This window comes from Mauremys mutica, chromosome 21 (genome assembly GCF_020497125.1).
Source record: "Mauremys mutica isolate MM-2020 ecotype Southern chromosome 21, ASM2049712v1, whole genome shotgun sequence".
In the NCBI taxonomy this organism is placed as follows: Eukaryota; Metazoa; Chordata; order Testudines; family Geoemydidae; genus Mauremys; species Mauremys mutica.
Genome location: NC_059092.1, coordinates 14,632,724 through 14,659,768, shown reverse-complemented (window position 1 = coordinate 14,659,768; position 27,045 = coordinate 14,632,724). Strand labels below are relative to the sequence as shown.

The 27,045-nt window shown below is 53.5% G+C and overlaps 1 protein-coding gene across 1 annotated transcript; it reads left to right on the top strand.

The window, feature by feature from the left end:
- Positions 1-9,686: 9,686 nt before the first annotated feature.
- HTR6 (5-hydroxytryptamine receptor 6) lies at positions 9,687-25,773 on the top strand. Its single transcript, XM_044996548.1, has 3 exons — positions 9,687-10,412; positions 24,090-24,248; positions 25,147-25,773. Exons 1-3 carry the CDS (start codon positions 9,687-9,689, stop codon positions 25,570-25,572), a joined length of 1,311 nt encoding a protein of 436 aa, XP_044852483.1. The 3' UTR covers positions 25,573-25,773.
- Positions 25,774-27,045: the final 1,272 nt, after the last annotated feature.

Genomic DNA, 27,045 nt, shown 5'->3' with positions numbered 1-27,045 from the left:
CATCATTTCGTGGTTCTTTGGCAACGGAGCCGAATGCAAACCTACTGATGCTGGGCCTGAACTGGGTTTATTCCAAGCAAAGCTAGGGCAGAATGGAAGCTGGTACTGGAGGGCCTGGGACGTCTCTGAATTTCTGCTACACTTAACCTATTATGGGGAACGGTTTAAAAATAATTCCTCAGTTTATTAACTTCTGCCCCTTAAAGCCACCATTACACAGTGAGCCAGTGCTGCTGACCGGGAATAGAAACAGCCAACAACCCCCTGTCCCTGCAACTGGGGAGAGCAGGAAAAGTCACTGACACAGCTGGTATATTTGGTGTCTGTAGACGGGTCAGACTCACCCCTGCGGCGCCTCCTGCTGGTGCTTCTGGGAATTAGCTAGTTTTCCAGCACTGGAGCGCCCTCTGCAGGCCGGTGATCTGCCTGTCTTCTGGCCCCCCGTGTCCCTCCCTGGACCTGGTGCCCTTTTACATGGGGGTGCTGCCCCCTGGCAGTAACCCCTTTCTCTCTGAGTCTCCCCTCCTCAGGGAACCCTCACCCTCTATCCCCACCTTGCCTCAGTGTATGGCTACTGCCAGTCATTGTCTAGCCCCACATCCTGGGGCAGACTGTAGTATCAGCCAACTCATCACTGACAAGGAGGGTTTGGACCTGGTGCCTTGACCTACCCCTGGGCTGCCCTCTGCAACCCCCAGTACCTGTTAGCCCTTCGCTAGGCCGCAGCCTGGGGCTTTCCAGGCTGGAGCTCCTCTGCCTTTCCCCAGCCCTGCTCCGCTCAGGTATCCAGTCTCAAGCTCCCTGCAGCCAGGCCCTTCTCTCTCTGAGGGCAGAGAGAGACCATTTGTACTTCTGGCTTCCCTGGCCTTTTATAGGGGCCAGCTGTGGCCTGATTGGGGTGTGGCCCAGTTGCAGCCACTTCCCACTCAGCCCAACTTTTAGAGCCACCGCTCTCAAGTCCTGCCAGGCCGCTTTTAAACCCCCCACCTTCTTCTCCATGCACTCCCTATCCGTGGCCCCACGAAGTCGCGGGACCTCCTGGTCAACCTCCTCCTCGCCCTGGCCAAACTGGCCATCTACGCGACCAGGGAGAGGCGGTTGGCCAATAGAGACTCCTGCGACTGTGGGGCTTGTTTCCGGTCCTTAGTCCGTTCACGTCTCCGGGCGGAGTTCCTCTGGGCGGCATCCGCTGGCTCCCTTGACGCCTTCGATGAGCAGTGGGTGCTGTCTGGGGTTCTCTGCTCGGTGTCCCCGTCAGGCTCCCTTCTTATGACCCTTTGACCGCACTCCTGTCCCTGTTCTGTTATTAGTTGTCCTCCGCAATTAGTGGTTTCTGAGGGCCTGTAGATCCTCCCCTTAGGCTGCGGGGGGGTGGGAGGATCTGTTAGCATGGGGCGGGCTTCTGCCCGCCCCGTTTCCCGGAAACCCAATAGATACAGTGTCCAATAACATCCTCTGGAGTAACAAGTGCAGGGACCATCTCTCTGCAGAAAACTGAGTGGTTATAACTATGTTTCCACTAGGTGGAACCCTTGATCCAAAGAGAATATCCATGAAGTCAAGAAAAGTTTCTGGGCCTCTTACCTGGATGAGCCTCAGGGCATGTTTGAAGTTCTTCTTCGGGGTTTAAGAAAGCAGGAATCCAGGAGGTTTGGGTTAAAATGAGTGGGATAGTCTCAAATGACTCCTGTTCCTAAGGGTTTAACTACTCGGGGGCGCCGATCCTGTTTGGAGCTGGGTTCCTCCTCGGAGGGTATGTCTACGCTTGCGATCGGAGGTGTGACTGCGACTCAGGTAGGCGTACCTGTGCGGGCTTTAATCGAGCTTGCCTGGCTAAGAACGGCGGTGAAGATGCCGCGGGGTGGACCCCGGCACAGGTGAGCAACGCTCAAGGTGGTTTGAGCAGAATGGAAAGTTAAAGCCAGGGGCAGGTAAAAGCAGTTTGGGGGCTGATGATAATCCAAGGAAGTGTGTGACCATGCTCCAGCCACCTCTTGACCTGGAGCGATGCCTGCAGAGCAGGGATGGCACAGGCAGGCTGTCTGGGCACTGCGACTACCTGGAGGGATCAGAGAGGCGTTCAGTCCCACCGCTGGGAATACCAACCAGGGGGACAACCAGTGCCAGTAGCTTTTGGACAGGATGCTTCTCCACTAGGAAATGGACTGGGGCCACCAAACAGCTGGTAGCTGTTAACTTTCAGTCCTTATAGAACTGGTCAATCTGACAACCTAGAGATGACACTGATCATCTCCATCTTGGGCATTACTGGGCCAACAGTGTCTGAGCACCTCGCAGTCTTCAGTGGCTTTATCCTCACAACCCCCATTTTACAGATGAGGAACAGTGGGGCTAAGGCCCAGATCCTCAAAGGGAAGATAGGAAGTTAGGCACCAAAATACCTGTGAGGATCTGGGCTTAAATGACTTGCCTGAGGTCACATAGGAAACCTGATGCAGAGCAGGGAACTGAACCCACGTCTCCTGAGTCCTAGGCCATAGCAGGAACCACTGGGCCATCTCTCACTCTTGGGCTGCCTAGCTGTCTCATCTGGCTACTCCTTCCAAATCACAACCCCATCTCTGTGCCACTGGCAGTGAGGTTGGCTGCTGTGGAAATTGTGATGCCTCTGCTAGGCAATCCTAGAGTGAAAAGAGGAGGAGAAGACAGCAGAGCTGACTCTGTGAAAGCCAAGATCCTCTTGTCCTGCAAATGTTCCCAAGAAGGGAGAGCAGGGGAATAGAACCAATGCGGGGAAATGCAGCCCAGGCTGGCAGGCTTGTCTGCACTGAATGGTGTTCATGGGGCAGCGGCAGCAGGATTTTAACATTGTTTTTAAAATGTGGCTTTAATCAGCCTGAATTCATCTCTGCAGCAAACAGAACAAAACGCTGCACTCTCAGACTTCAGCCATTCTCAGCAACGGGGGGCCTGATTCAGCTCCCACTTGTCCCCCTGTACATCAACTGAAGTAAAACTGGTATATTGCTAGTGGGGGAAAGTGGGATGGCTGCTAAGCTCAGCAAAATTGTGGCCATCAGCCAAAGACCCCCGCATCTGCTTTGTAGCAAGTGTTTTTTGCCGATGAGAGCTGCAGTGTCTCCTAAGCAATGAGGGTCAGATCCTCGGCTGCGTAACTGCATAGCTATATTGACACCAGTTTAGCGTCTGGTGCTGCCTGACACGTTCCTTGCTCTCAGCACAGACCATGGTTGGGGCTGAGGAAGTCCTGGGGTAAATCGACCTCCAGCAGCCATCCACCCCTAGTCTGCCCTGCCTAGGCATATCAGCCAGGGGGCTGTTGGCAAAGAGGTGTATAGGAGGGTTTGTCTGGGTGACTCCCATGCGGAAATGAGGTCCCAAGATTGGTGGAGAGGAGAAGAAAAGCTCCCCAAGCCATCTCCACAGAGCGATTTGTCCTGGGTGCATCTCGGGGCTGGGAGTTTGCTTCTCCCAGGGGCGGCTCTGCTGTGCAGCAGTCTTTTGGTTGTAGCAAGGTCCCCCGGCGGTGCTGGTTCACATGACCAGCAGAACCTCGGGCCAGTCTGTCCCAGCAGCTCGTTCCCAGCGAGCTCCAAAACCCACTGGGCTTTGGGGCGGCCCTGAGATGAGAGGGCTGCCTGAGGGTAGATGGCAGAGGGAGGTTAGAGGCCTCAGCAAGGTGGTTTCAAGCTACATGGAGCCTAAGGAATGGTAAGGAGGGTGGGGGGAAGCTTCCTGTGATACAGAGAGACATGCACTCCCCCTGCCCCACTGAGAGTTAAAGGGCCAGTGACCATTATGCCACATCAACTGTATGCAGCCCGTAGAAGCTCTGGAGCAGTCTGAGACGGGGCTGGGCCCAAGCACTCTGGGGTAGGACTGGGCTGAGCTCTGGGACCCTGCTCCAGGAGCCATCAGACCAGCTCTTCGCCGTCTCTCCTTCCCAGCTGGGTTAGATGTTGTCTTTTGTACCAGGAAGGAACAGAGCCAACGAGAAGGGTGGTTCTTGGGCCGCTCCCTGTGCTGATCAGTCTGAGATCCTGTCACGGCCCCCTCCCCACCCAGCCCCTGACCCAACCCCCCCACCTTTCCTGCAGCAGCCTGGGGACTGCTAGGAGATGGAAACGAACTCAGATTAGACCTCATTGCCTGCAGCTCCCGTCGCTCTGCTCTGTCCACCTGGTGGGGGCAGGGTTGTGTAACAAAACTGGGCAGATCAAGCCCCTCTCTGCACCCTGCCTGGTTTCTTTCTGGACCTGTTCCTGCACGTCCTCGTGCGGTGCTCAGCAGGGAACTCGTGGTTACTGTGTTCCAGCATAGAGGTGAACTGACCGTCCATGGGCGCAAGCGAGGCTAAGTGCTGGGTGCAGCCTTCTCTGCCGAGTGGTGGGACGTCTCCGGAGCCCTGGATCTCTCTTGCTCTGAAGAGAGCAGGGTGCAAAAGGGGGCAGGGTGTGGCTGGAGAAGGTGGTGTCTGACACATGGTCTCAGGCACGATCCTTACGTTAAAGAAGCCGCTTGCTCCGGGCTCCTTTCCTGCTGCTAGTCTGGGGCAGCTTGGTGGCTGCCCAAGTATGCACCCATGAATGACAGGATGGGCTCCCTTCCTGCATGCCCTGCCCTGCTCAACGCCAGATGTTTGCCCACGCAACACCCTGCACTTGTATGGAGAAGGATCAAGGTCCCTGGCAGGGGTGGCATTTAGATTGTCCAGTCCCCATGAATTCCAACTGGGAGCCGGACATCCCAGTCTCTTTGCTGGCTACACAGCTACAGCGACACTGTAGAGAACCATTTATTCTCATGGGTCACCTCAAAAGCAGGTAGATGCAAGCGCTGGAGCCGAATCCCTCTCTGCATTTCACCACAAGCCGCTGTGCACAGCCCGGGAATGGCCTCTCTGGCTAGGCTGAAGTCCCTCCATCACTACCAGTCACCCCAGCACATTCACCTCCAGGGCTGCTGCTTTATTGTCACATCTCTTCCCAGCAGGCCATGGAGACGGTCCTGCATTATTGATCCGTGATGGATGACCCCATCCTATTGCTCTTGCAGCTAATGGGCCTGGTGTCAGGATTCAAGTGCTTTCAGGATAACTACAGCCAATCACTGCTCCGGAATGGGCCAGATTTTAATTGAAATCTGGGTGCATTAGTGGGAGAGACCTCGGGATATAAAGCAAGGGCGGGGGGGTTTCCCAGCAGCTTCTCTTGAAATGACCCCTTGGTCTCATTTACAGCCTGGTGTTGAATGATGGTGGCCAGATTTTCCAAAGGACTCAGCACCCAGCAGCTCCCAGGGGGCTCATTTTGGGGGTGATAATGGGGAATTCTCCTTGGCCCTTCATGACATCTGCATTGGGATTTCTTAAGGCATCCAGACTATGGGCCTGAGTCTGAGCCCACTTGCGCAGGTGTAACACCATGGCTGTCAATGGGAACTCAGCACTTTGGAAAAATCAGGTCACTTATCTGGGAGCTTAACCATGGCCCTAGAAGGCTCAGTTCAGGCTCCTACTTGTGAAAAATCTTGGCCTGACCTGGATTGTGCCCCAGTCTCCCCACTGGTGAACTGAGCCTGAGGATATTGGCCCAGGAGGCTAAGGTGCTTTGGGATTCCTGGCGGAAAGGCACCATATACCTGCAAGGTGTGGTTGCGTCATTGCCAGGGTAAATCTCTGCAGATTCAGGAACAACCTGATGTTCTGCCTCTTCTGCTACTGGTGTTCGTAGTGTTTCCTAAACAGTCTTGGGAACGGTCTCGTATCCCCTGCTGCCTGGATCGCAGCCCCCCCTGTGCTCTGTTCTTCTGCAGCAAGTGCACAATGTGGAGAGGCAGTGTGGGTTTCCTCCTACAGTCAGAGCAGTGTCATGCTTAAGAAGAACATTGTCTCTGGGCCTAACAGCAGGTCCTCGTTGGGCCATGATTTTTTTTGAATGCTCTGCAAAACAGCATGCAGGGCTGACGTTCAGGGATCCGGGCTGAGCGATAGTACTGGGGTGTGAGCTATTGAGAGAGCATTGGCCAGAGTTTTTGAAGAGGTGGCAAAGAGCATTGCTGAGAAAAGCCATTCATTTGAATCATTCCTTTTTGTTCATTTCCTGGTTTCCCATTAGTTCCGCCAGCAGCCCGTCATGATCAGGGACCAGCCTCGTCCTGCAGCAATAATTCAGCCAGAGGCCACTTGAAGCCGTTTGGGGAAATCTGGAGGGTTTGCTTGTCTCTTTCTCCAGCTTCCGTCAACTGTTGGTGAGGGCTCCTCACCTCTTCCCCTCTGCCTTGAGGCAGAACCAGGGCTGGAGTCTCAGGAGCACAATAAACTCTGGCTGGCATTCACCCACCCATCCGGAAAAGGGAGACAAACATCTTACTCGGGAAATGATGTTAAATATTTAAAGCTTCGCTGATCCATCAGCATTGCAGGGAAAATAGGCCAAATTCTGCTCTCTACTCTACTGGTGCCAAACCAAAGTAACCCTGTTGAAGCTAAATGCATAACTCTAGTCCTTGCCAGCGCAACAGTGCAGAATCCGGCCCCATCTCTGCAAATGTGAATCCCAGAAAGACGTTCTTTTGTAGCATGAAACAGTCCAGTGGCTGGATAATTAAACAACAGCAGCAAATTAACTATCTTAGAAGCACCCTGAGGTGACTTGTTCAAAACACAAAGCTGTGTAGTTTTTTTCCCCCGCCACATTTATTGGAGCTGCTCTTGATTGTAGGTATTTAATAAGAGTTAAAGATTTGAAAGGGTTTTTTTTTAACTAAATAAAAATATGAAGCGCTGAAAAGGCTCTAGGGTTTAGGGAGGAGGACCAAATAGTCGTCTTATTCTTTATATTGCTGTAATGCCTAGGAGTCCCAGCCAGCGGCCAGGATCCCATGGTGCTAGGTGCTGTACAAACACAGAAAAAGTCCCTGCCCTATAGATCTTCCAATCTGAGTATAAGACAAAAACACCAGATGGATGGGGGCGGATATAAGGAAACAGTGAGATCAGTTGGTCTCCATGTTCTCTGAAGACAGGACAAGAAGCAATTGGCTTAGTCTACAGAGAGGGTTGGATATTCGGAACCACTTGCTGATTCTAAGTATAGTGAAGCTTCTAGTGAAGTTATCTAGGGAGACTGTGGCATCCCCACCATTGGAGGGTTTTAAGGACAGGTTGGACATACCCTGCCAGGGATGATCTAGGTGTACTTTGTCCTGCCTTAGCATGGGGGCAGGGGAGTCGGGACTAGATCAGTGGTTCTCAACCTTTCCAGATGACTGTCCCGCTTCCAGGAGTCTGATTTGTCTTGCGTACCCCCTGCCCCCCCAGGTCCCCTCACTTAAAAACGACTCGTGTACAAAATCAGACATCAAAATACAAAAGCGTCACAGCCACACGACTATTGTGCTGACTTTCTCATTTTTACCATACACTTATAAAACAAATGGCTTGGAATACAAATATTGTACTTACACGTCCGTGTGACACTTGAGCCTGGTTTTCACTTGTGAGCCTGGTGTGAAGCCCGAGCTGCAGGCAGCGAGGCTGAAGCATGTAACTTAGCTTTGCGGGGCCCCCGGTGGGGTGCAACCCCGGGCAATTGCCCTGCTTGCCACCCCCTAATGCTGGCCCTGCCCGTGTGACCCCCACCCCAAAACCTGTCCTGTAACCCCCCTGGGGGCTGCAATCATGCTGAGAAACACTGATCTCGATGAGCTGATGTGCCCTCTGAGTACCCTCTGGGCTACCCCTACCCCTGATTGAGAACCATCGGACTAGGGGACCTCTTGAGCTGCCCTACAGTTCTATGACTGTGTGAATATTGGTCAGCGTGCTGGGCTGTGGTCTCAGTACACCAGCAGCCTGTTTCAGGGTTTAGTAGGCATGACAGTCACTGCACCCACAACGGGTCCTGTTGATGTCCCTGGGACTCTCCGAGCATGCAGCAGAGGCCTTGGCTGGGCACTAGCCATTGTAGGTTTGGGGTTGGATTAACACCCCGGTGCACCAGGTGAGTGTGGTACCGGGCAGGAGGCGGGGGAGTGGGGAACAGGAGCTGGATACATGGCTGACACGCGCGGTTGGTAGCGGGGTGTGTCGAGGCAAACGGAAAAGAGATTCAGGTGACTCTGCCAGGCCACCTCGTCGTCTTTTGGAGACTAATGTCTGTGTTGCACCCACCTGTAAATCCAGGCGCCCGTCGTCACCCAGCGGGTGTCAACTGGCTTCAGTGGAGCGATACCTGAGTTACGCCAGCTGAGGCCCTGGCCCGTGCCTCACTCCAATAGCAGAGGACGTCGAGGGGGAGGAAAATGAGCAAGAAGTGGTTAAAAACCAGAACAAAGCGAACTTCTCCAAACGACCCCCAAAGAGTTTCCCTCTCCCGTGTTGCCTTGGGTGGTAAGTGAGACCAGTTGCCCCCTCGCCCGTGTCCCTTCCCATGCGGACAGGTCACCCAGCGTGGTGTGCAGTTTTCAAGTGACCGACGCAACCAGGCGTCTTCCATTTCCGAACGGACCTCCTGCCTGTGACGGTTTTCCCGCTCACTGACTTTTCTCGTGCTCCGATGCCATGGTGAGGGTCACAGTACCTGGGCCTGAGCCACCAAAGATGCTCATTGATTGCAGTGGGGTTTGGATCGTGCCTTTAACGCCTAGGCAGGAAGGGGGATCCCAGAAAGTCCCCCTGCGGGAACAGCCTGACACCCTTGCTGGCTGTTTTGCTGAGATCATAGTGTGTTTTTGTGTTGCCGGATTAAACCATCCGTCGGGCTCAGTGACTGGGATTAAATCCTTGCTGATCAGTGCAGCCCTGCATGGCTGTTTTTAGCCTCAAACCTATTGATGGGCTCCCTGATGTTAACTTTACCCTCTTGTGCTAGATCTTCCTCTTTAACCCAAGCTGCTCGGTGGAGGGGGAGGGCTGGTGGAGTGTGGGGGGAGACAGTGTTTGCTGTCGCTTTAAGGGCAGAAAAGAAAGCGCTCCAATTGCTACTCTATAGGATTTAGACTAGATCCCTGTTTCCTTTAGCAAGAGTACGGGGGAAGGAGGATGCTAAGGGGGCAGGAGGATGCTCACGCACACACCCACCTCTGGCCAAGGGGGCGACACCTCTGTGCTGCCTTCACACACACCTGCACGTTGCAGCTTTCTCCCACAAGCAAGACTCTGTAGGAGCCTCTCGCTTCCCCTGCATCAGGGTTTATTCTGCCTCTTGCCTGCTCTGTGTGCAGCAGCAGCTGTGATCGGACACACAGCAGCTGAAAGGAAAAGGCTCGCGGCCCCTAGAAGAAGAAAGAGCCCTACAGGTAAGACAAGGAGAAGGGAGAGAGAGAAGCAGAGCTAGGAACTCAGGGGCATCGGCTCCCCGCACCAGCCTCTACCCAGAGGCGGCCAAGCAGGCGTCTAAGTGGCATTTGCAGTTACTAGGAAATGCCTCAGTATGAGCCGTGGGGTGGGGGGAACCTTTCTTCTGCTGATCGGCTCCTGAGCGTGTCATTCTGCCTTGGTTGCCAGTGAAGAGAGAGGAGGAGAAGAGGGGGAGAGAGAGAGAGGGACAGAGGAAGCAAGAGCTGGATCACACTTCTTTCCTTTACAAGCTGGCCCATGGCAATGATCACCTAGTCCTGGTCTTTGGTCTGTGCCGAGCCACCCCAGGGGAGTTGTTAGCTGCCCTCCTCCTCACCCAGCCCCTCGTCTCCCCAGCTCCTCAATGGCAGCAGATTTTGGGAGCCCTAATGCCAGTGTGGTTGGGGAGAGGTCCGTGGCTGTGGGGAGCAGCTGGGTGGCCGCCTTCCTCTGCTTCATCATCCTGCTGACCACCCTGGGGAACGTCCTGCTCATCCTGCTGATCTTCACGCAGCGCTCCCTGCGCAACACCTCCAACTACTTCCTGGTGTCCCTCTTCATGTCCGACCTGATGGTGGGTGTGGTGGTCATGCCCCCAGCCATGCTGAACCAGCTGTACGGCCGGTGGGTGCTGGAGGGCGAATTCTGCTCCATCTGGTACTCCTTCGACGTCATGTGCTGCAGTGCCTCCATCCTCAACCTCTGCGTCATCAGCCTGGACAGGTACCTGCTCATCATTTCCCCGCTCAAGTACAAGCTCAGGATGACCTCCTGCAGGGCCGTGTGGCTCATCTTTGCTACCTGGACCTTGGCCGCCCTGGCCTCCTTCCTGCCCATCAAAATGGGGTGGCACGAGCTGGAGTTTGAGATCAGGCCCCTCAATGGCACCTCCCACGTGGAAGAGGACCAATGCAGGCTCCTGGTCAGTCTGCCCTATGCTCTGATAGCCTCCTGCCTGACTTTCTTCCTCCCGTCCATGGCTATCTCCTTCACCTACTGCCGGATCCTCTTGGCTGCCAGGAAGCAAGCTGTGCAGGTGGCATCGCTCACCACCACCATGGCCAGCACCTCCGACGAACCCCTGCAACAGGTAACGAGGTTTGACTGTGCTGGTGGTGATTGGCCCTGGGTGCGTGCAGAAGGGGCTGCTTGCTTCATGCCTGCTGATCCCACAGCCAAGCCGGTGGGTTTCACCCTCTCCTGGGAAGGCTAGCAAAAAAATCATACCCCGCCCATGAAACCAGCTGTGGTGGGGACCGCCGGAGCTTGAGCTCTGTGGCTTTTAAACCCATCGAAGAGGTGGAATCTTTCAGGCAGAGAAAGTCGCAGGGGATGCTGAAGCCTTGGGCTGAGCTGCAGCAGGGCCGGGGGATGAATGGGGGGTGAGTCAAGCAATTTATGCAGCAGAGGGAGCCTGAGGACTGACACCCCCCCACACCCGGTGCTTTCCCTCCCCAACAGCCCCCTGACCTCGCAAGGTGGAAGGATTAGAAAGGATCATGAGAAACAGTTATCGGCAAGTTCAGCTGGATTCTTCCCCCTCTCTCCTTCCCCCACCTTGAAAAAGTTCCTTTGTTTATAGGTTGGAAAGTTAACACTGATGTGATGATCATTTACAAGAGGAATTAAGAGGCGGTTTGGGGAATGGGGACTAATTAAAGCCATTTTGAGAAGGGGTTTAACTGGGGCGAGGAGAAGCTGAGGGAAATTCCCCCACCCCTTCCCCACAGCTCTTCAGTGGGGCTTAATAGTCAATATCCTCCCAGGAGATCTCTGCCCCCGTCCTTTCCTCTCCGGTGGTTTCTGTGATCGCTTGTGAAATAGGAGCTTGATCCAGCGGTGGGGAAGTCCCCTGCTGACTTCAGTGGCAGCTGGATTGGGGCCTAGGTTACAGCAAAGTGCCGTTGACCTGGGTCAGCAGCCTCCAGGTCTTCGGGCAGCCGCTTTCCCACAGCGAGGAATGCCACCGAGTAACGACGACTGCGGAGAGAGCGGGAAGAGACTACGGGCTGGGCTCAGGGAGCCTTGCCGCACGATGCCAAGGGAGGAAGCAGCGAGTGTGAGGGGGAAAGGGGCTCCCACAGCCCCGGGGGGGGCGTTCCTCGTGGTCCGTCTCGGTGGGTACGTGTCGGGGTTTGTCTGGATTAGAAACGGTGGGTGAGGTTAGCAGAACCTGGCTTGGCCTGGACCATCTTACTCAGCTCGACAAACCTGGCTGGACCGGGAATGTGTGGGGGCCTCTGCTGCACTCGAGCCATGGGAGGGCTGAATTGCCAGTCGTTATGGATTTATATGGGGCAGATTTGGGAGACCTGGGGTCTGTCCCTTGCTCTGCCACTGACTGGCTGGGTGACCTGGGGCAAGTCACTTCCCCTTTCTGCACCTCCAATTTCCCTAGCGGTAAAATGAGCATGGTGATACTTACCTGCCTCTCATGGCACGTCTACACTGGCACGAGACACCCGCAGCTGGCCTGTGCCAGTGGAGCTCCTGGGCTCAGGCTAAGGGTGGAGGGTTGGACCCTCCCTCTCAACTTGCAGGGTCCTAGAGCTTGGGCTGCAGCTTGAGCCCGGACATCGACACAGCCCCTTAGCCCGAGTGGGTTTTAATAGCAGGGTAGGCACACCCCCGGGGCTGGGGGGGGGGGGTGATTACATGATTCTGATCCTCAGCCAGAGGGGGCTATACTGTGCACACTCATTCCTAAGGATCGCTCACTGTTATTATGCAAATACCTTTTGCATGGCCTTCTCCTGCACGTTCCTGGGCTTCACTCCAGGGCCCTCCTTGTTATTGAATCAATAGCCCTTGCAGCAAAGGGCCCTGCAGAACAACACGCTGGAAGGCCAAGTGAGAGGCAGTGACTCATCTCCTCCAGTGTTTCTCTGGCAAACTCAGAAGCACTCCCCGATGGAGCTTAGACGAAGCAGTTAAGCTAAAAATGTGCTGAACAGAGCCCGAGCCAGCAAGGTGCTGAGTGCCTTCCATGCCCGCTGTCTGCAGTGGGTGTTGATGGGGCATAACACTGGGCAGAAGCAGCTCAGCACCTTGCAGGATTGGTCCCAGGCTGAGGCACTAAGTGTTGGCTTGTCCCGTGCACCCACATGAATCTCTGAGCAATGGATCTGGCAGGTACAACCTCCTCCATCACACCTGAGGAGGGGCAAAGGGTCGGGGCAGGCTCTGCACAGTGGGACAGCCAGCTCACGGGCTCGGTCGGCGTCGGTGGCTCCGGGGGGCGAGGGCGTGTCGGAAAGGGAAGCCTCCAAACAGGATGGCACTTCTGCGAATCAGACCAGGAGGAGCGAGGCGGGAGGGGAGAGTCGGGTGTCAATGGGAGGGGGTGGAGGAGCTGTGAGAAGCTGGCCCTCATGTCAGAAGGGTGCTGGCGCAGCATGAAGTGAGGCGAACGGCCCCGACGAGGGGATGGAGCGGCACTGTAAAACTTGGGGGGGGGAGGCAGAGGAAAGGGTCACAGCAGCAAAGGAGAGACTCCCAAAGCCACCGTGAACAACAGGGGAGAGGCCTGGCTACAAACAGGCAGCTGAGGTGGCTTACGAGAGGGTGAGGGGAAGTTGGGGCTGGGCCGCCCTGTGTCCCTTGGGGTGCATGGGGGACAGGGGGAGGCGGGTGGGCAGAAGGGGCTGCTGAACTAGGACAGACGTGCCAACTTGTGTGAATTTATCACCAGCGACGTGATTGCTAAGGAAAATGACGCCTCCCTCGTGGTCTTGTGATAGAACGCTCAAATCTCTGGATTTTTTCCCCATCCCCGGGCTGAGGTGAGCGTCCCTGCCCCTTCCCACCTCTCCCCACAGGCCTGGCTCAGACCTCCATCCCGCACCTCTCCCCACAGCCCTCCATCCCCCGCCTCTCCCCACAGCCCTGGCTCAGACCTCCATCCCGCACCTCTCCCCACAGCCCTCCATCCCCCGCCTCTCCCCACAGCCCTGGCTCAGACCTCCGTCCCCCGCCTCTCCCCACAGCCCTGGCTCAGACCTCCATCCCCCGCCTCTCCCCACAGCCCTGGCTCAGCCCTCTGTCCCCCCACCTCTCCCCACAGGCCTGGCTCAGCCCTCCGTCCCCCGCCACTCCCCACAGCCCTCCATCCCCTGCCTCTCCCCACCGCCCTGGCTCAGCCCTCCATCCCCCGCCTCTCCCCACAGGCCTCCGTCCCCCGCCTCTCCCCACAGCCCTGGCTCAGCCCTCCATCCCCCGCCTCTCCCCACAGGCCTCCATCCCCCGCCTCTCCCCACAGGCCTCCGTCCCCCGCCTCTCCCCACAGCCCTGGCTCAGACCTCCATCCCGCACCTCTCCCCACAGCCCTCGTTCCGCCGCCTCTCCCCACAGCCCTGGCTCAGCCCTCCATCCCCCACCTCTCCCCACAGCCCTCCATCCCCCGCCTCTCCCCACAGCCCTGGCTCAGCCCTCCATCCCCCGCCTCTCCCCACAGGCCTCCATCCCCCGCCTCTCCCCACAGGCCTCCATCCCCCGCCTCTCCCCACAGGCCTCCGTCCCCCGCCTCTCCCCACAGCCCTGGCTCAGACCTCCATCCCGCACCTCTCCCCACAGCCCTGGCTCAGCCCTCCATCCCCCACCTCTCCCCACAGCCCTGGCTCAGCCCTCCGTCCCCCACCTCTCCCCACAGCCTTGAAGCACATAGCCTAGCTATGCAGCTATTCATTGCATGGGGAGCCTAGCACCTCACTCAGGCTTTCCTGTGATGGTTTAGGCACCTCAGCATTGTGATGTCTAAGCCCCTTTGTGGAGCTGGGCCTGTAGAGACCCCAGCTGAGCTGGAGGCCCCATTGTGCTAGGTGCTGTACATACCCATAGCGAGAGACAGACCCTGCCTCAAAGATCTTGAGATCTAAACAGACAAGAAACACAAAGGAATATTTACCACCCGCATTTTACAGTGGGGCAGCTGAGGCCCAGAGAAATTAGGTGACTTACCCAAGGTCCCACACAGAGTCTGTGGCAGAGCTTAGGACACAGCGCTGAATCCCAGCACGGTGCCTTCACCACAAGAGCAGCCTTCCTCTTCGGGAGCCTTGTGTCAGGTGCAACATCAGGGAGGAAGAGCCTCGTTTGTGGCTGAGGTAAGAGGCCCACCCCTTGAAGTGCCATTTGTAAAAGAGGGATGGTGTGAACACGGCACGCTACTGGTATGAGAGAGAACCAAAGCCGGTACACGACTAGTATCTAGTCCAGCGTTTAACAAAGCGGGGTGTGTGTGTGTGTGTGTGTGTGTGTGAGTGTGTGTGTGTGTGTGTGTGTGAGTGTGTGCGCGTGCGTGCGTGCGTGCGTGTGTGTGTGTGTGTGAGAGACCAGCTCAGGATTTGACTCATAGAGGTTTGTTTATACTTCAACTACTAAAACCCTCCAAAACAGAAAATCCACGCTGAGGACATTCTGCCACATGCACCTGATAGTTGAAGGAAAGTTTTCTGAGTTGCACAATGTAAATAAGGATATTCCATGTGGCAAAACCTCAGGGCTGGGGTCCAGTCTGTTTGGTTCGCTCTCAGCGGTGCTGAGCTGGAGACAGCAATGGAGTTAGAGTATCTGGGCCTGATCCTGTGAGAGGCTGAGTGCACTCACTCAGTATCATAGAATCATAGAATATCAGGGTTGGAAGGGACCTCAGGAGGTATCTAGTCCAACCCCCTGCTCAAAGCAGGACCAATCCCCAGCTAAATCATCCCAGCCAGGGTTTGTCAAGACTGACCTTAAAAATCCTCTAAGGATGGAGATTCCACCACCTTCCTAGGGAACCCATTCCAGTGCTTCACCACCCTCCTAGTGAAACAGTTTTTCCTAATATCCTACCTAAACCTCCCCCACTGCAACCTGAGACCATTAGTCCTTGTTCTGTCATCAGTAGGGGGCCTGCACCCTCCCAGGAGCTAGTTGGCCTGATTCTGCGCTCATTGCAAGAGTGCAAATCAGGAGTAAATCAGTTGACGGAACTCAGAGCCAGAGTCCAGGGGCCTGGTTTTACAGTGCAGTTACACCTGATTTACTCCAAAGCAGGTGCGAGGCGACCCAGGACCTGCGGGCGTTTGTAGTTCTTGGTTATTTCCCCACTGATATTCACTCCGGAAGAACAATGGGCTGTTGATTGTGCCCTGGGAATGCTGAGGAGAGCCTAGTATTTAGCTGCATCCACAGTCTCACCTGTCAGACCGTTTGTTTAAATTCTTTGTTAGTCCATGGGATAACCGGGAAGCCCTGCTGGTGATTGCGCTGATCCCAGGCCACTGGCAAAAGTGGATTTTATTTTGTTAGTTTAAAAGTTTTTCTCCCCAGGGAACAGCGCAAGGGGTCTGCTTTCCCACTCACATCAGTTTTATACTTGGGAACTCCGCTGGCGTTACTCTGGCTTTGCACCGGTGTGAGTAAGTGGAGATCCTCTTTGCGTCCAGATTGCTTTAGTGTCTATGGAAAAAAATCCTTTTCTAAGTGAAGAGTATGTGCGGGAAAGCCAGTTCCCAGAGGTTCAAGCTCTTAGATGCAGTCGAAGGATAGTTATGTTTAGAGATCTGAAGAATACCAACATTCATTTCTGAATGATTGAGATGCTAGCAAAGAAAAGGAGGGGGAAAATGACCTGGAGCATTTAAAAATAGATGGTTCTTCTTGGCATAAATAACGCCGTGTATTGGATGAGTTAAGAGTTCAAGGGTTGATGATTTTAGGCTTTTCTTGGTTTAACGCTCTTGTCAGTATGTTTTGGTTCTCTCAGATGAGTGTGTTATTTAATCTATTGCCTTCAAGGGGATCAAAGTACATGATGGGTGAGAGATGCCTGTCCAGTGATGCCCAGAAATGACAAGGTTTCTTACAGGGAGGAGAAAACTTAGAGCATAGTTTAATGTAAAGTGTCTAACTCCTTCCAGTTTCCCCCCCCCCAAATCTCTCTCTATCCTGTCTCTAGGCACCTTGGGACAACCTTTTGCATGCCTAGAGCACCCTTCCTTCTAGAATCTCATAGAACTCGATTAATTATGCCTCCCAGCACCCCTGGGATGTGCGTTTAAATATTATTTACCCCCATTTTATAGATGGGGAAACTGAGGCACAGGGCAGTTCAGTGACTTGCTCAGAGATGCATGCTGGGAATAGAATCCAGGTGCCATCTCCTTAAAATCAGCAGAAGTTATTTCTCTCCTGCAGTGGTCCTCCTGACCCCCTCCCTCGTTCAGTCCCCTGCTTGGCATGTGGTACTTTGGTTCTCACAGGCGTCTGGCAATCCAGATCATGATGGGATTTCACAGTCTGGCCTTTACGAATGCTGGGGAGCCCAGGAGTTTTTCTAAAGAAAAAGAGGCTCAGTCTCTCGCTCGCCCTGCTTCTCGCTCATTCACTTGTGGAGAAGGTAACAGCAGTCACCAAAATAACTGTACGGAGGAGGAGAAGCTGTCATGCCCATTATTAAGAATTGCAGAGCTTGTTGTCAGTCTCAAGAAAGGAATAATTTCCCATTCCCCTCAAATTGCTAGGTGTGGGGGTGTGTCAGTGCTGATTATGGCTGGGGAAGGGGTGGGTGGGGCAAAGTATCTGGATTGACAGCAGCTTCAAAGCAGGTGACACCATTTTTTGGTTTCTTTTAAGAAGAGCATGTTCCCATGGCTGTGTGCTGAGCTTTGCAGGACCGTGGTGGGGTTGGGAGTCGCAAGAAATAAACTTCCTTTGCAAGAGCTTTCGCTATAGAGTTTCACTGACTCCAGTGCAGCCCGAGAGCTTGCCCCTGCCATGAACAGAAGTTTGTCCAGTAAAGACATTCCCTCACCTACCTTGTCTCTCTCCTGCGCCGAGGGGCAGCGTAAGGCCTATGCATCACTTAAGTCTCAGCTAAGCCCATGCACTGGCCATGTAGGCATGCGTCAGTTCTGCCCTGTGATAGCTGGATGAGTGGTAGGATTAGAAAAGGGTGGAGAAAATTACACCCCAAACCCCAAGATTTCTGCAGCAAGCCTTTAGTGCAGCCCACTCAGCTTCTATTTGTCTGCACCAGGAAATCTAATAATTAACCTCAGCGATGAGTTCAGTAATAGTTGTAACTAGGAATTGGCCAGCCATACATTCACCAGCTTGGTGAAGGGAACGGAAGGCTGAGATGACTAATACAGTCTCGCCCGCTGCACTTAAAAAACAATGCCAAAGAAATCTCCCCGCTCTGTCACTTTCAGCTGTCATGACAGTTACTAATGTTCCAGGCAAGTGTATTTTAATTTGCCAACTTGCTTAAAAAAAGAGCATTTAATCAATGAACTAATAAGTACAACTGTATCGATTCAGGAGGCGTAGCGAGATGAAAGCAGCACTCACAGTGAGAATGAATTACTGACAGTACGAGTGTACAAGGACATGGGTATTTAAGTGTGATTCTGCTCAGTGTTGCAAAGTCTAACCAAATTAGGAGCCTGGGTCTCCTCTTTAAAATGACTTAGGCATTTGGGAACTGAAGTTTCAATAATGGGACTTAGAAGGCTAAGTGCCTCTCTCTCTTTTGAAAATGAGACTTAAGCTCCTAAATCAGTTAGATGTTGCAATGCTGAGCAGAGCAACATCTAAGCCCCTTTAAAATATGGGCCTTACGTCCTTTGTGATGGCCCAAGATTCTCCTCTGAGTCATTCTTGATTTATACTAATGAAATTCCAACAAAGCCAATGGAATTACTTGGCCCAGTAATGGAGGATTTTCACTTAGTCTCCAGTGCTATAAATCACTGATCCCTAGCCCTGATGTGTCATGAAACATTGGACTTTAAATCCATCACTGAGCCAGTGCTGAATAGTGTCCATTTATCAACTCAGCCCACAGCAATATTTGTGGGAGAAGATGGACTATCTGCATAGCTGTACATATCAGGCTCTCCCCACCTCCACCAAACGGGTAGCTGATTTAAGCTATTCAGGATGTGGAAAGTTAGAAGCAGTCTGAATAGAAATATAGATGGCTAATGGGCAGGTGAAAATTGTCAGTAGTAGGTGATAAATGCAATTTATGACGTGGTTCCACAATTTGTTATATGGCTATTGCCATCACTAAGGCTAGGACATAGTCATGGAGGTCATGGAATCCATGACTTCCAGCAACCTCCGTGACTTCAGCCTTAGGTGGTCAGGATCTGCAGGGTCCCCTGCCGCCCATGGGGGCAGGGAGCTGTGGGTTACCCCACTGCCTCTGGTGGCCCCCAGAGCTCCAAGCCGCCACAGGTGGCAGGGTACTCCACAGCTCCTGACTGCCGTGGGTGGTGGGGGAACCCTGCAAATCCTGGCCATGGCAGGGGAACCCCTGAGCTTCCAGCTGCCGTGGGGGAATCCCTGAACTCCTGGCCACCGTCGGCCCCTGGAGCTGTGGGTGGCAGGGGTATCCTGCAGCTCCCATCCCCAGTGGGTGGTGGGGGCACCCCACAGCTCCCAGACACTGTGGGTGGTGGGGGAACCCCCAAGCTCCTAGCCCCTGCGCAGCTGCCCCTCTTCAGGCGGTGTGGGGACCCACAGATCCCCATTTTGTCACAGATATTTTTAGTAAAAGTCACAGACAGGTCCTACGGCTTCCATGAATTTTTCTTTTTTTTCCATGATCTTTCCGTGACTTTTACTAATAATATCCGTGACAAAAATCTTAGCCTTAGCCATCACACATGTAATATGCAAGCTAATGTATCTCATTTTCCAATCACAAATCTTTCTAATTATGTGTGTGGGTTTATATATGTATATGGGCATCGGCTGCTGCATACATATGGGAAGAAATTAGTTCTAACTGGTAGAGAATTTGAAATTCTTCCACACTACATTATTTTGAATACGCTTCTTCTGATTTTATTATATAGGCTACACTATTAAGCAAGATACAGCATAGACTCCTTTTTCAAAAAATCACTGGTTGCGCTGCTAGATGTGTTTTTACACATGAAAGATTTTGCATATAATATATATTTCTGCAGGAGAAAATTATTTGTTACGAAATGTAACAGCTTTAATTCTCTAGTAATGGTCTCTATAGACCTAGTATCCTACAGCGAAAAGATAAACTTAATTGCTTTTAAATACCTTGATTTAGCTTGCTGTTCTTTTTCTTTCACATAAGGAGCTGGGAGTCTCTGACCCAGCCAACTCACTTGTGGATAAATCCTAGAGTATTTTAATAGGTGGAAGGAGAAGCAGAGAATAAATAGACAAAATACTGGAGCAATTTTGAAAAGCCTTTTTTGAGAGATCAGATTTTGCCACAAAAGGCATTTAAACATTCTAGGTGAGATCCACTGCTGGGCTCTGACCCAGCAGGTTTCTTTAACTAACATCTGTATTCACACTGATGAACTTCGGTCTGTGAAACAGTGTCCGTCATTGATAAAAATGGAGGGCTTTCAGCACCCTGGACAGCAAGGACTTTACCAGCTGTATTAGGTCTCATTTCAGCCAAGCACTTTTAAAGCCCATGTTTAAATCAATGGGACTTAAGTGAGTGCTCAAGTTCAGCACGTGCTCACGTGTTGTTGAATCAGGGGCTTAGAACATAAACATCCTGCTCCCAGTTAAGCCAATGGAGTGAAAAAATTAAGCTTTCCTGATCAAGCTGTACAAGGAATGAGAGTAGCTGGTATATAACAAAAAGAGTCTTGTTACGTCTCTAATAGTACAGCTGGCATTTGTCTCCACCACTGAATGAATTTAAATGGGATGATAGGTAAAAATAACATGCAAAGCAGAGCGCCATCAGGGTGTTATGTTTTAAATCTCTTCTGTTCCTTGAAGGGGTGGGGGTGGGGGGCAGCTCAGCAAGCTGCAACTTATTTAATTACGACAGGATAATTTAATTTGCGATTGCAGGAATGAATAGAAGACCGATCTGGCTCTGAGCCTTATAGAGTGAAACACTTGAGCCCTTTCTTTGACAAATGTAATTAAGCTGCTGTGCTAATCAATAGCTAGATATGCACCCTGAGAGTAGGCTTTATTGTCACTCGATCTTCAGGAGCGGGATGCATTTGGATTGCTGCAATAATAAAAAAAATCTCTGAATAATATAACCATTATGGTTCAGTGACTAGTCATTTTTCTTTCCACAGTGGCTTTTTTTTTTAACCACAGCACCCCCTGCAGGGCAGGTCTGGGCTGTCAGTGAAGGGTCATGGTGGTTCCTTTCACACTTGGCACCCAAAGGTTGATTGCACCATAAATCCCCTGGGAATTCAATGCAATACACCTCAGTTCATGTAGTTTGAGTGCGCCCTGCACTATGCAGCTCATCGGTGCTTTGATTCACAGTTTGTGCTGAGCCTGCACTAAGCCTGACCGGACCCTGTGTGAACTCAGGTAATTCACTTAATCTCTTTGACCCAGAGCCTCAAAGGTATTTCGGGACCGAACTCACGGCCATTTCAATGGGAGTTGGCTAAATGTCTTTGAGGAGCTTGGCCTTTGTGCCTCAGTTTCCTCAGATGTAAAATGGGGGTCATAGCACCCACCCACCTCCCATGGCTGCTCTGCTTAGTATGTGAAGAGTGATTCATACATTATAACACTGCTACTGTTTCCACTGTGTCTGGGACCATCTGTGACGAGGGCTCAATTCCGCAAAGGGCCGAGACCCTCCGCTCCCAATGAAGTCAATGGCTGTTGAGATCAATTAGCACCTCAGCATCGTGCAGGATGAGGGCCAGAGAAGGGGGGGTCATTGGATTGTCGCACAGCTCACTGTGCCCTCGTCACATGTTCTCCAGTCACGGGCCAGGACAACAGTTTCCCCCTACTAACTGATCTATGGCTCAGGGCCCATGCGTATCTGGCACAGACAACCCACTGACAGCGAGCTAAAGTGATGTACGTCTCTGTCAAGGTGTTTTCTTTCTAGCCATTGTCATCTGTTGGCGTCTCCAGCCACGCTGGTGTTTAAGGGGCGAAGACCTGAAAAGCTTCCCTTTCAGCCCAGCGTTTGCACTTGGCTAACGTTGAAGGAACTCGCAAGCCCAGCAAGAGACTCTTTATAAAACGGAGCTGTGGCTGCTTGTTTTCGTCACTCAGGCATATGATTCTCGGCGGGCTTCTAACACTGACATTTACAATCCGCTCCAGGAGGCTGCTTTGCTTCTGAGCGTCACTTTGTAACAGATCTACAACCTCGACCAGTTTCCCTTCCTCTCTGGGGCCCCAGCTGAGCCCAGTCAGCCCTGTCCACAGCTGGGGCGGCCGGGGGAGGGAGAGTATAAAGAATCTGTTTGCGCCTCTCCGCCCAAAGCTGGCGGAGACGCCACATTTGTCCATGGTGCAGTGTAGCGGCACCTCATGGCTGTGCCAAACGATACCAGCTGCAAAGGGCCTCTCCAGCCGTCAAGGGTCACGGGCGTACAGGTGCCCATCAGGCAGCCCTGCTGTTTTTCCTGGCCGTGCCCGAGGCTAGGCCTGTCTGCTGGCTCTGTACTACTCCTGCGTCCTTAGTGCCAATGACAAGCCCCAGCTGGCCCGGCTCCCCTTTGCACTGGTGGCACGGAGTCCAGGACTGGGCCCCTGTCTCTGGGGTAAAGCTAGTGATTGCAGGCCGGTTACTCGCTTTTTACGGCAGCGGGAGATTGGCATCGGGTGCAGTGACTCATTTCGAGCAGGCCAAAGCGAGGGGAATAAACAAGGCTCCAGGCAAGCCGGCAGAGTGTGGAAGGAGGAGCGGGGATAACCGCGTCCCTCCTTCTTGCATGAAGGGAATGGCCGTCACCGGGGACAAATCCCATTTGCTTGGTGTCACGTTGAACTGCTTGCCTTTCAAACCCCCGACGAGGGGTGTGATTGCCTTAGAGCTTCGCCAGCTTGTCACTAGGCTAGCACAGCTCTCCTTGGGCCCGTGGTGTTACAGGTGGGCAGAGACCCGGCCGAAAGGGGTAGTGGAAGGATCAAGGAACACTTGGGGCTGGGCAGACGAAGGGCCCCGGTCTCTGCTGCCCTGCGCGTCCTACAGCGAGCCAGTTACCCTCGGGCTACGTGCTGCCAGGCGGATCAGCTGGTTTTGCTCTCACTTTGCCCTGAGGTAAATGATCACGCAAGGTGCAGTGCAATGGAGCAGCAGGCCCGGTTGCTAGACATTAAGCTGGCTGGAGCACGCAGGGAGGGGGTGGCAGAGAGATGGCTGCTTTGGTTTCCTCAAGTTAGAGAGAGAGAGAGAGAGAGAGAGTGTGTGTGTGTGTGTGTGTGTGTGTGTAAGTAAATACGTGTAACAGTCCAGCAAACACAGGTGCTGACATTTGTTTTTGCTGGTGGGCGGTTTTGGAGAGATGTTAGTGGCTGGGGTTTTTGGGGGATGGGGGGGCATTCTGCCAGTTTTGGGGAGGGGGAGGCTATTTTCAGCATATTTATACACTTCCTTCCTATTCTAGTTATTGAATATGTGCCCATCATTGATATCTTAGTGGGCGGTGGGGCCTTGGGGGAGGGGACAGAGAGGAGTGGGCAGAGGGGTGGCAAGCAATGAGTGGCAGATGGGGGGGGTGGAGAGGAGGGGGCAGGGAGGGCACCTTAGGGGAAGAGGCAGATGGGGGGGGTGAAGCCTCGGGGACGCGCCAGAGCCAGGGTGGAGCATGGGCAAGGCCGGGGGAGGGGGGGAGGCCGAGCAGAGGCGGGGCCATGGGGCAGAGCAGGGGCCCCCCAACACTGCTAGGGAGCTTCCCGCGCTCCTGCTCAGCGTCCCCAAATGCAAGCTCACGCGCTGCCTATGACTATGGCCTGTGGGTGCTGAGCACCCCCTGTTGTTTTTGGGGGGTGCGTGAGGCCTGGCGCACTCACGGAGGCAGCACTTAGAGCCTGATTTCCCCCTCTCCTCCCTCCTTATGGCATCATCTACAGCTGGGCGTAGTGGGTGTAAAACGCTACCCCATCGGGCCGGGCAGAATTGACTCCGCTAGGTGCAGGGACTGGGGGCGTAGGCCCCAGCGGAGCAAGTTTGATGCTCGTCTGAGGGGGTGCATGTGCGCTGAAGGCAGTGGAAAGGAGCGCAAGGGAAGGACTTAGCACTGGTCGTTGGTGCTGGTTTACAGGAAGACGCTAACAGGCCTGTAATAAACGCCACTGTGGCTGAGCGATGGAGATCTAGCCAACGCCAAACCACCCACTTCCCCCCGCTCCGAGGCTGCTGACGCCATCGTTGTTAAGTTAGGCCAACGCTGGAGCAGGACACGGGCTCTGCGGCACAAAGGGAGCTTTAAGTCACCTTTGTGCGCAGCCAATCCCTGATCCATCCCTAGTGTGGAGGACAATAGCCGCAGGGCTGCGCTTAGATTAGCCAGCGTGTAATGGCTCCCCAGGGCTGGCCTGCTGGCTGGGAATTGCTGGAGCCCAGCATTCTGCGCTGTGCCGGTTCTCGTTCCGTGCTGCTCACTGCAGTACCTGAGACGTGCCCTCAGCTTCCTCAACGGCTCCGACAGAGCCTGGCTGTCAGGCGCTGAAACACTGCTTGGCTCCTTCCCTGGCGCTAGAGTTTAACATCATGGTCCTTAGCTTTGTACAAGTGCCCAGGAGCACAGGCACAGGCACCTTTTATACCGCTGGCAAATAAAACAAGAGCTTTGGGACGGGCCCTCGCTTTGTTCTATGTCTGTCCAGTGCCTAGCACAATGGGGCCCCAGTGGCTGACCGGGGGCCTCGAGATGCGACCGTAGTACAAGTGAACAGTACCCCCAACCTCTGCTGGATCGGCAGGTCCTCCCACCTGGCCTGTGTTCTTTCGCCAGCCCCCTTTTCTCACATGGTGCCTTGTCCTTTGCAGGTCCCCGGAGCTCAGAGCCAAGCTGTGGCCGTGGGCGAGAACAGGAAATTTGCCAATAAGCACAGCAAAAAGGCGCTGAAGGCCAGCCTGACCCTGGGCATCCTGCTGGGAATGTTCTTCGTGGCCTGGCTCCCCTTCTTTGTCGCTAATATGGCACAAGTAAGTCCTGGGCAGAAGAGGCCGGAGATGCCCCGCCCAGGGGAGGCCCCTGAGAAGGAGAGTTGGTCGCTGGTGCATTTGATAGCGATTAGCTCAATGTCTATGGTACGGCATCGTCTGCCTTGCATGGTAGGGAGCTTCCCTCCTTCTGGCCCTTCCCGGGTCTGCCCAGATGGACTTTTAGACTGTAATCTCTTTGGGGCGAGGACTGTCATTTTTTTGTGTTTGTAAAACACCCAGCCCCGTATCAATGACCATGAGTTAGGGCCAAGATTTAGGAAGCGAGGAATTCGGAGATTTTAGTCATGGCCCTTCCTAAAAGTCAGTTTACCAAGCCCAGCCCCCCTTGGAAATCGCTTTCCTGCCTACCACCTCCCAGCCACACAGCTGCCTCTATGCCAACACCTTGCTGCTGGGCGCGTGCATGATCAGAGCTCCTTGCTAATCTGTGCTGCTGCATGCATCAACCAGGAGAGGGTGCACTACAGGCGGCCGACTGCTGAAATCTAACCTGTCTGGGGCGCGGACGACGTCACCATTGCACCTGTAGTCAAACCCAGCTCCCTCTGGAAATGGAGTTTGGAGCCCTTGTCTCCCTTCCTTGTCCACAATGGCCCTGTCTTCATTCGCTGAGCAGTTCCTTTAGCTGCCTGTCCCAACCCTTGAGTCAGATGGGATCTGGCCCAGGACCCCATGCAGTTCCTTTTCTCTTAACCCTCATGGGGACCTGCCTCCCTGGAGAACAGGGAAAAGGCCAGGCTTTGCCTCCGACCCACGTTGTGCAGAGCTGAGTGGGAAGTGAGCCATTGCAGCAAGGTGTTGCCATGCCACTGCACCTGATGCTGGGAGAGGTCAGGTGGCACGGCCTGTTCTAATCTGTGCTCTGTCTCCCTCCCAGGCAGTGTGTGACTGCATCCCTGCCGGCTTCTTTGACGTCCTCACCTGGCTTGGGTACTGCAACAGCACCATGAACCCCATCATCTACCCCCTCTTCATGAGGGACTTCAAACGAGCCATGGCTAAGTACCTGCCCTGCTGCCGGCGCTCTGGGGAAGGCAGGCCTAGCGCCATTTCCCTGTCCATGCGGAACTCCAACAGCGGGCCCCGGCTGGGGATGTCCCTCAAGAACGTCCTCACACTGCAGGGCGAGACGGACTCCGTTGACTCGGTCACCCAGGTGAACGAGCACATCTTGCTGCCTGCCTGCCAAGACCCCCACCTGGAGTCCATCCCAGCCACGGCTGCCGACTCAGTCAACCTCTTCGACTTAGAACACATGGACCAAGAGCTGCAGATCAACCAGCTGAACACGCCCATGGATTGATGATGCTGTCCCAATGCGGGGGCGTGAGGTTAGGAGGGACCTGCCTTGGTTCCCCCCACACGCTTAGGCTATGCGCAGACACCTGAGCGGTTCCTGCTGGAATATAGTGACACCCTGGATGGGGAAGCCAACGAGGGCGTGTGTGTACATGTACAAGCCTTCTGAGCCAAAGTGAAGCATTGATAGTCCACAATACACTCCCCCTATACATAGAAACTGATCCCCCAAGTTTGCTGTCTCCCTAATCGTGGGTGGGGAGGGAAAATTTGTCTCTTCTTTGTATGGAAATCACTGACCATTTTCCAGTGGTTACAGGTTGGGATTGTTTAAATATGATGAAGCCAAACGCTATTGCCGCGTTTACCTGCCTGGTGTCACTTTCCTTCTTCTCTACTTGTTTTCTCACTGTCTCACTTCCCCCTCCTGCTTTGTAATGTGGAAAGCAGCACAGGCACGTTTATAGCCTGACCCACACGTGATCTGCCCGGGTTTTAAGGTCCCTGAGCTAAGAAAACAGCGGCGACATTTTCTCCTCCGCTCGACTATAATGTGGAATTTTAAAATTGGATTAAAAAGCAGCACATAGTAAAATTAAAGCCAGAGAGTGAAAAACAAAAGCTACCAGGCACTGAAGGCAGAGGGGTCCAGAACAGCTAAAGGCAGCCACTGCTGGCCACCGCCACTGGACCCCGAGCAATTTGTTAGCAGGAGAACAGCAACACTCAAGTGCTCAGATGCTACAGTGAGGAGGGCAGAGCATTATCTGACGAGAGAAGCTGATAAGAGATAAGAACAGCCCTACTGGGCCAGACCAAAAGTCCATCCAGCCCAGTATCCTGTCTTCCAATGCCAGGTGCCCCAAAGGGGATGAACAGACCAGGAATAATCAAACGATCCATTCCCTGTAGCCCATTCCCAGCCTCTGGCAAACAGAGGCTAGAGCCACCATCCCTGCCCATCCTGGCTAATAGCCATTGATGGACCTGTCCTCCATGAATTTAGCTAGTTCTTTTTCAAACCCTGTTATAGTCTTGGCCTTCACAACATCCTCTGGCAAGGAGTTCCACAGGTGAACTATGGATTGTGTGAAAAAATACTTCCTTTTGTTTGTTTTCAATCTGCTGCCTATTCATTTCATTTGGTGATCCTCTGGTTCATGTGTTATGAGAAGTAAATAACACTGCCTTATTTACTTTCTCCACACCAGTCATGATTTTATAGACCTCTAGCATATCTGCCTTTAGTCGCCTCTTTTCCAAGTTGAAAAGTCCCAGTCTCGTTAATCTCTCCTCATATGGCAGCTGTTCCAGACCACTAATCATTTTTGTTGCCTTAGACCATCATGAAGAGTAGCTGTAAGGTCAACGCAGGCTGTGATTCTCAGCCACTGGGCTGCGGTACAGTCCTGGAATCAAGGCTCTATGCTCGCAGCAGGGCGAGACGGACTCAGTTGACTCGGGCATCCAGGTGAAC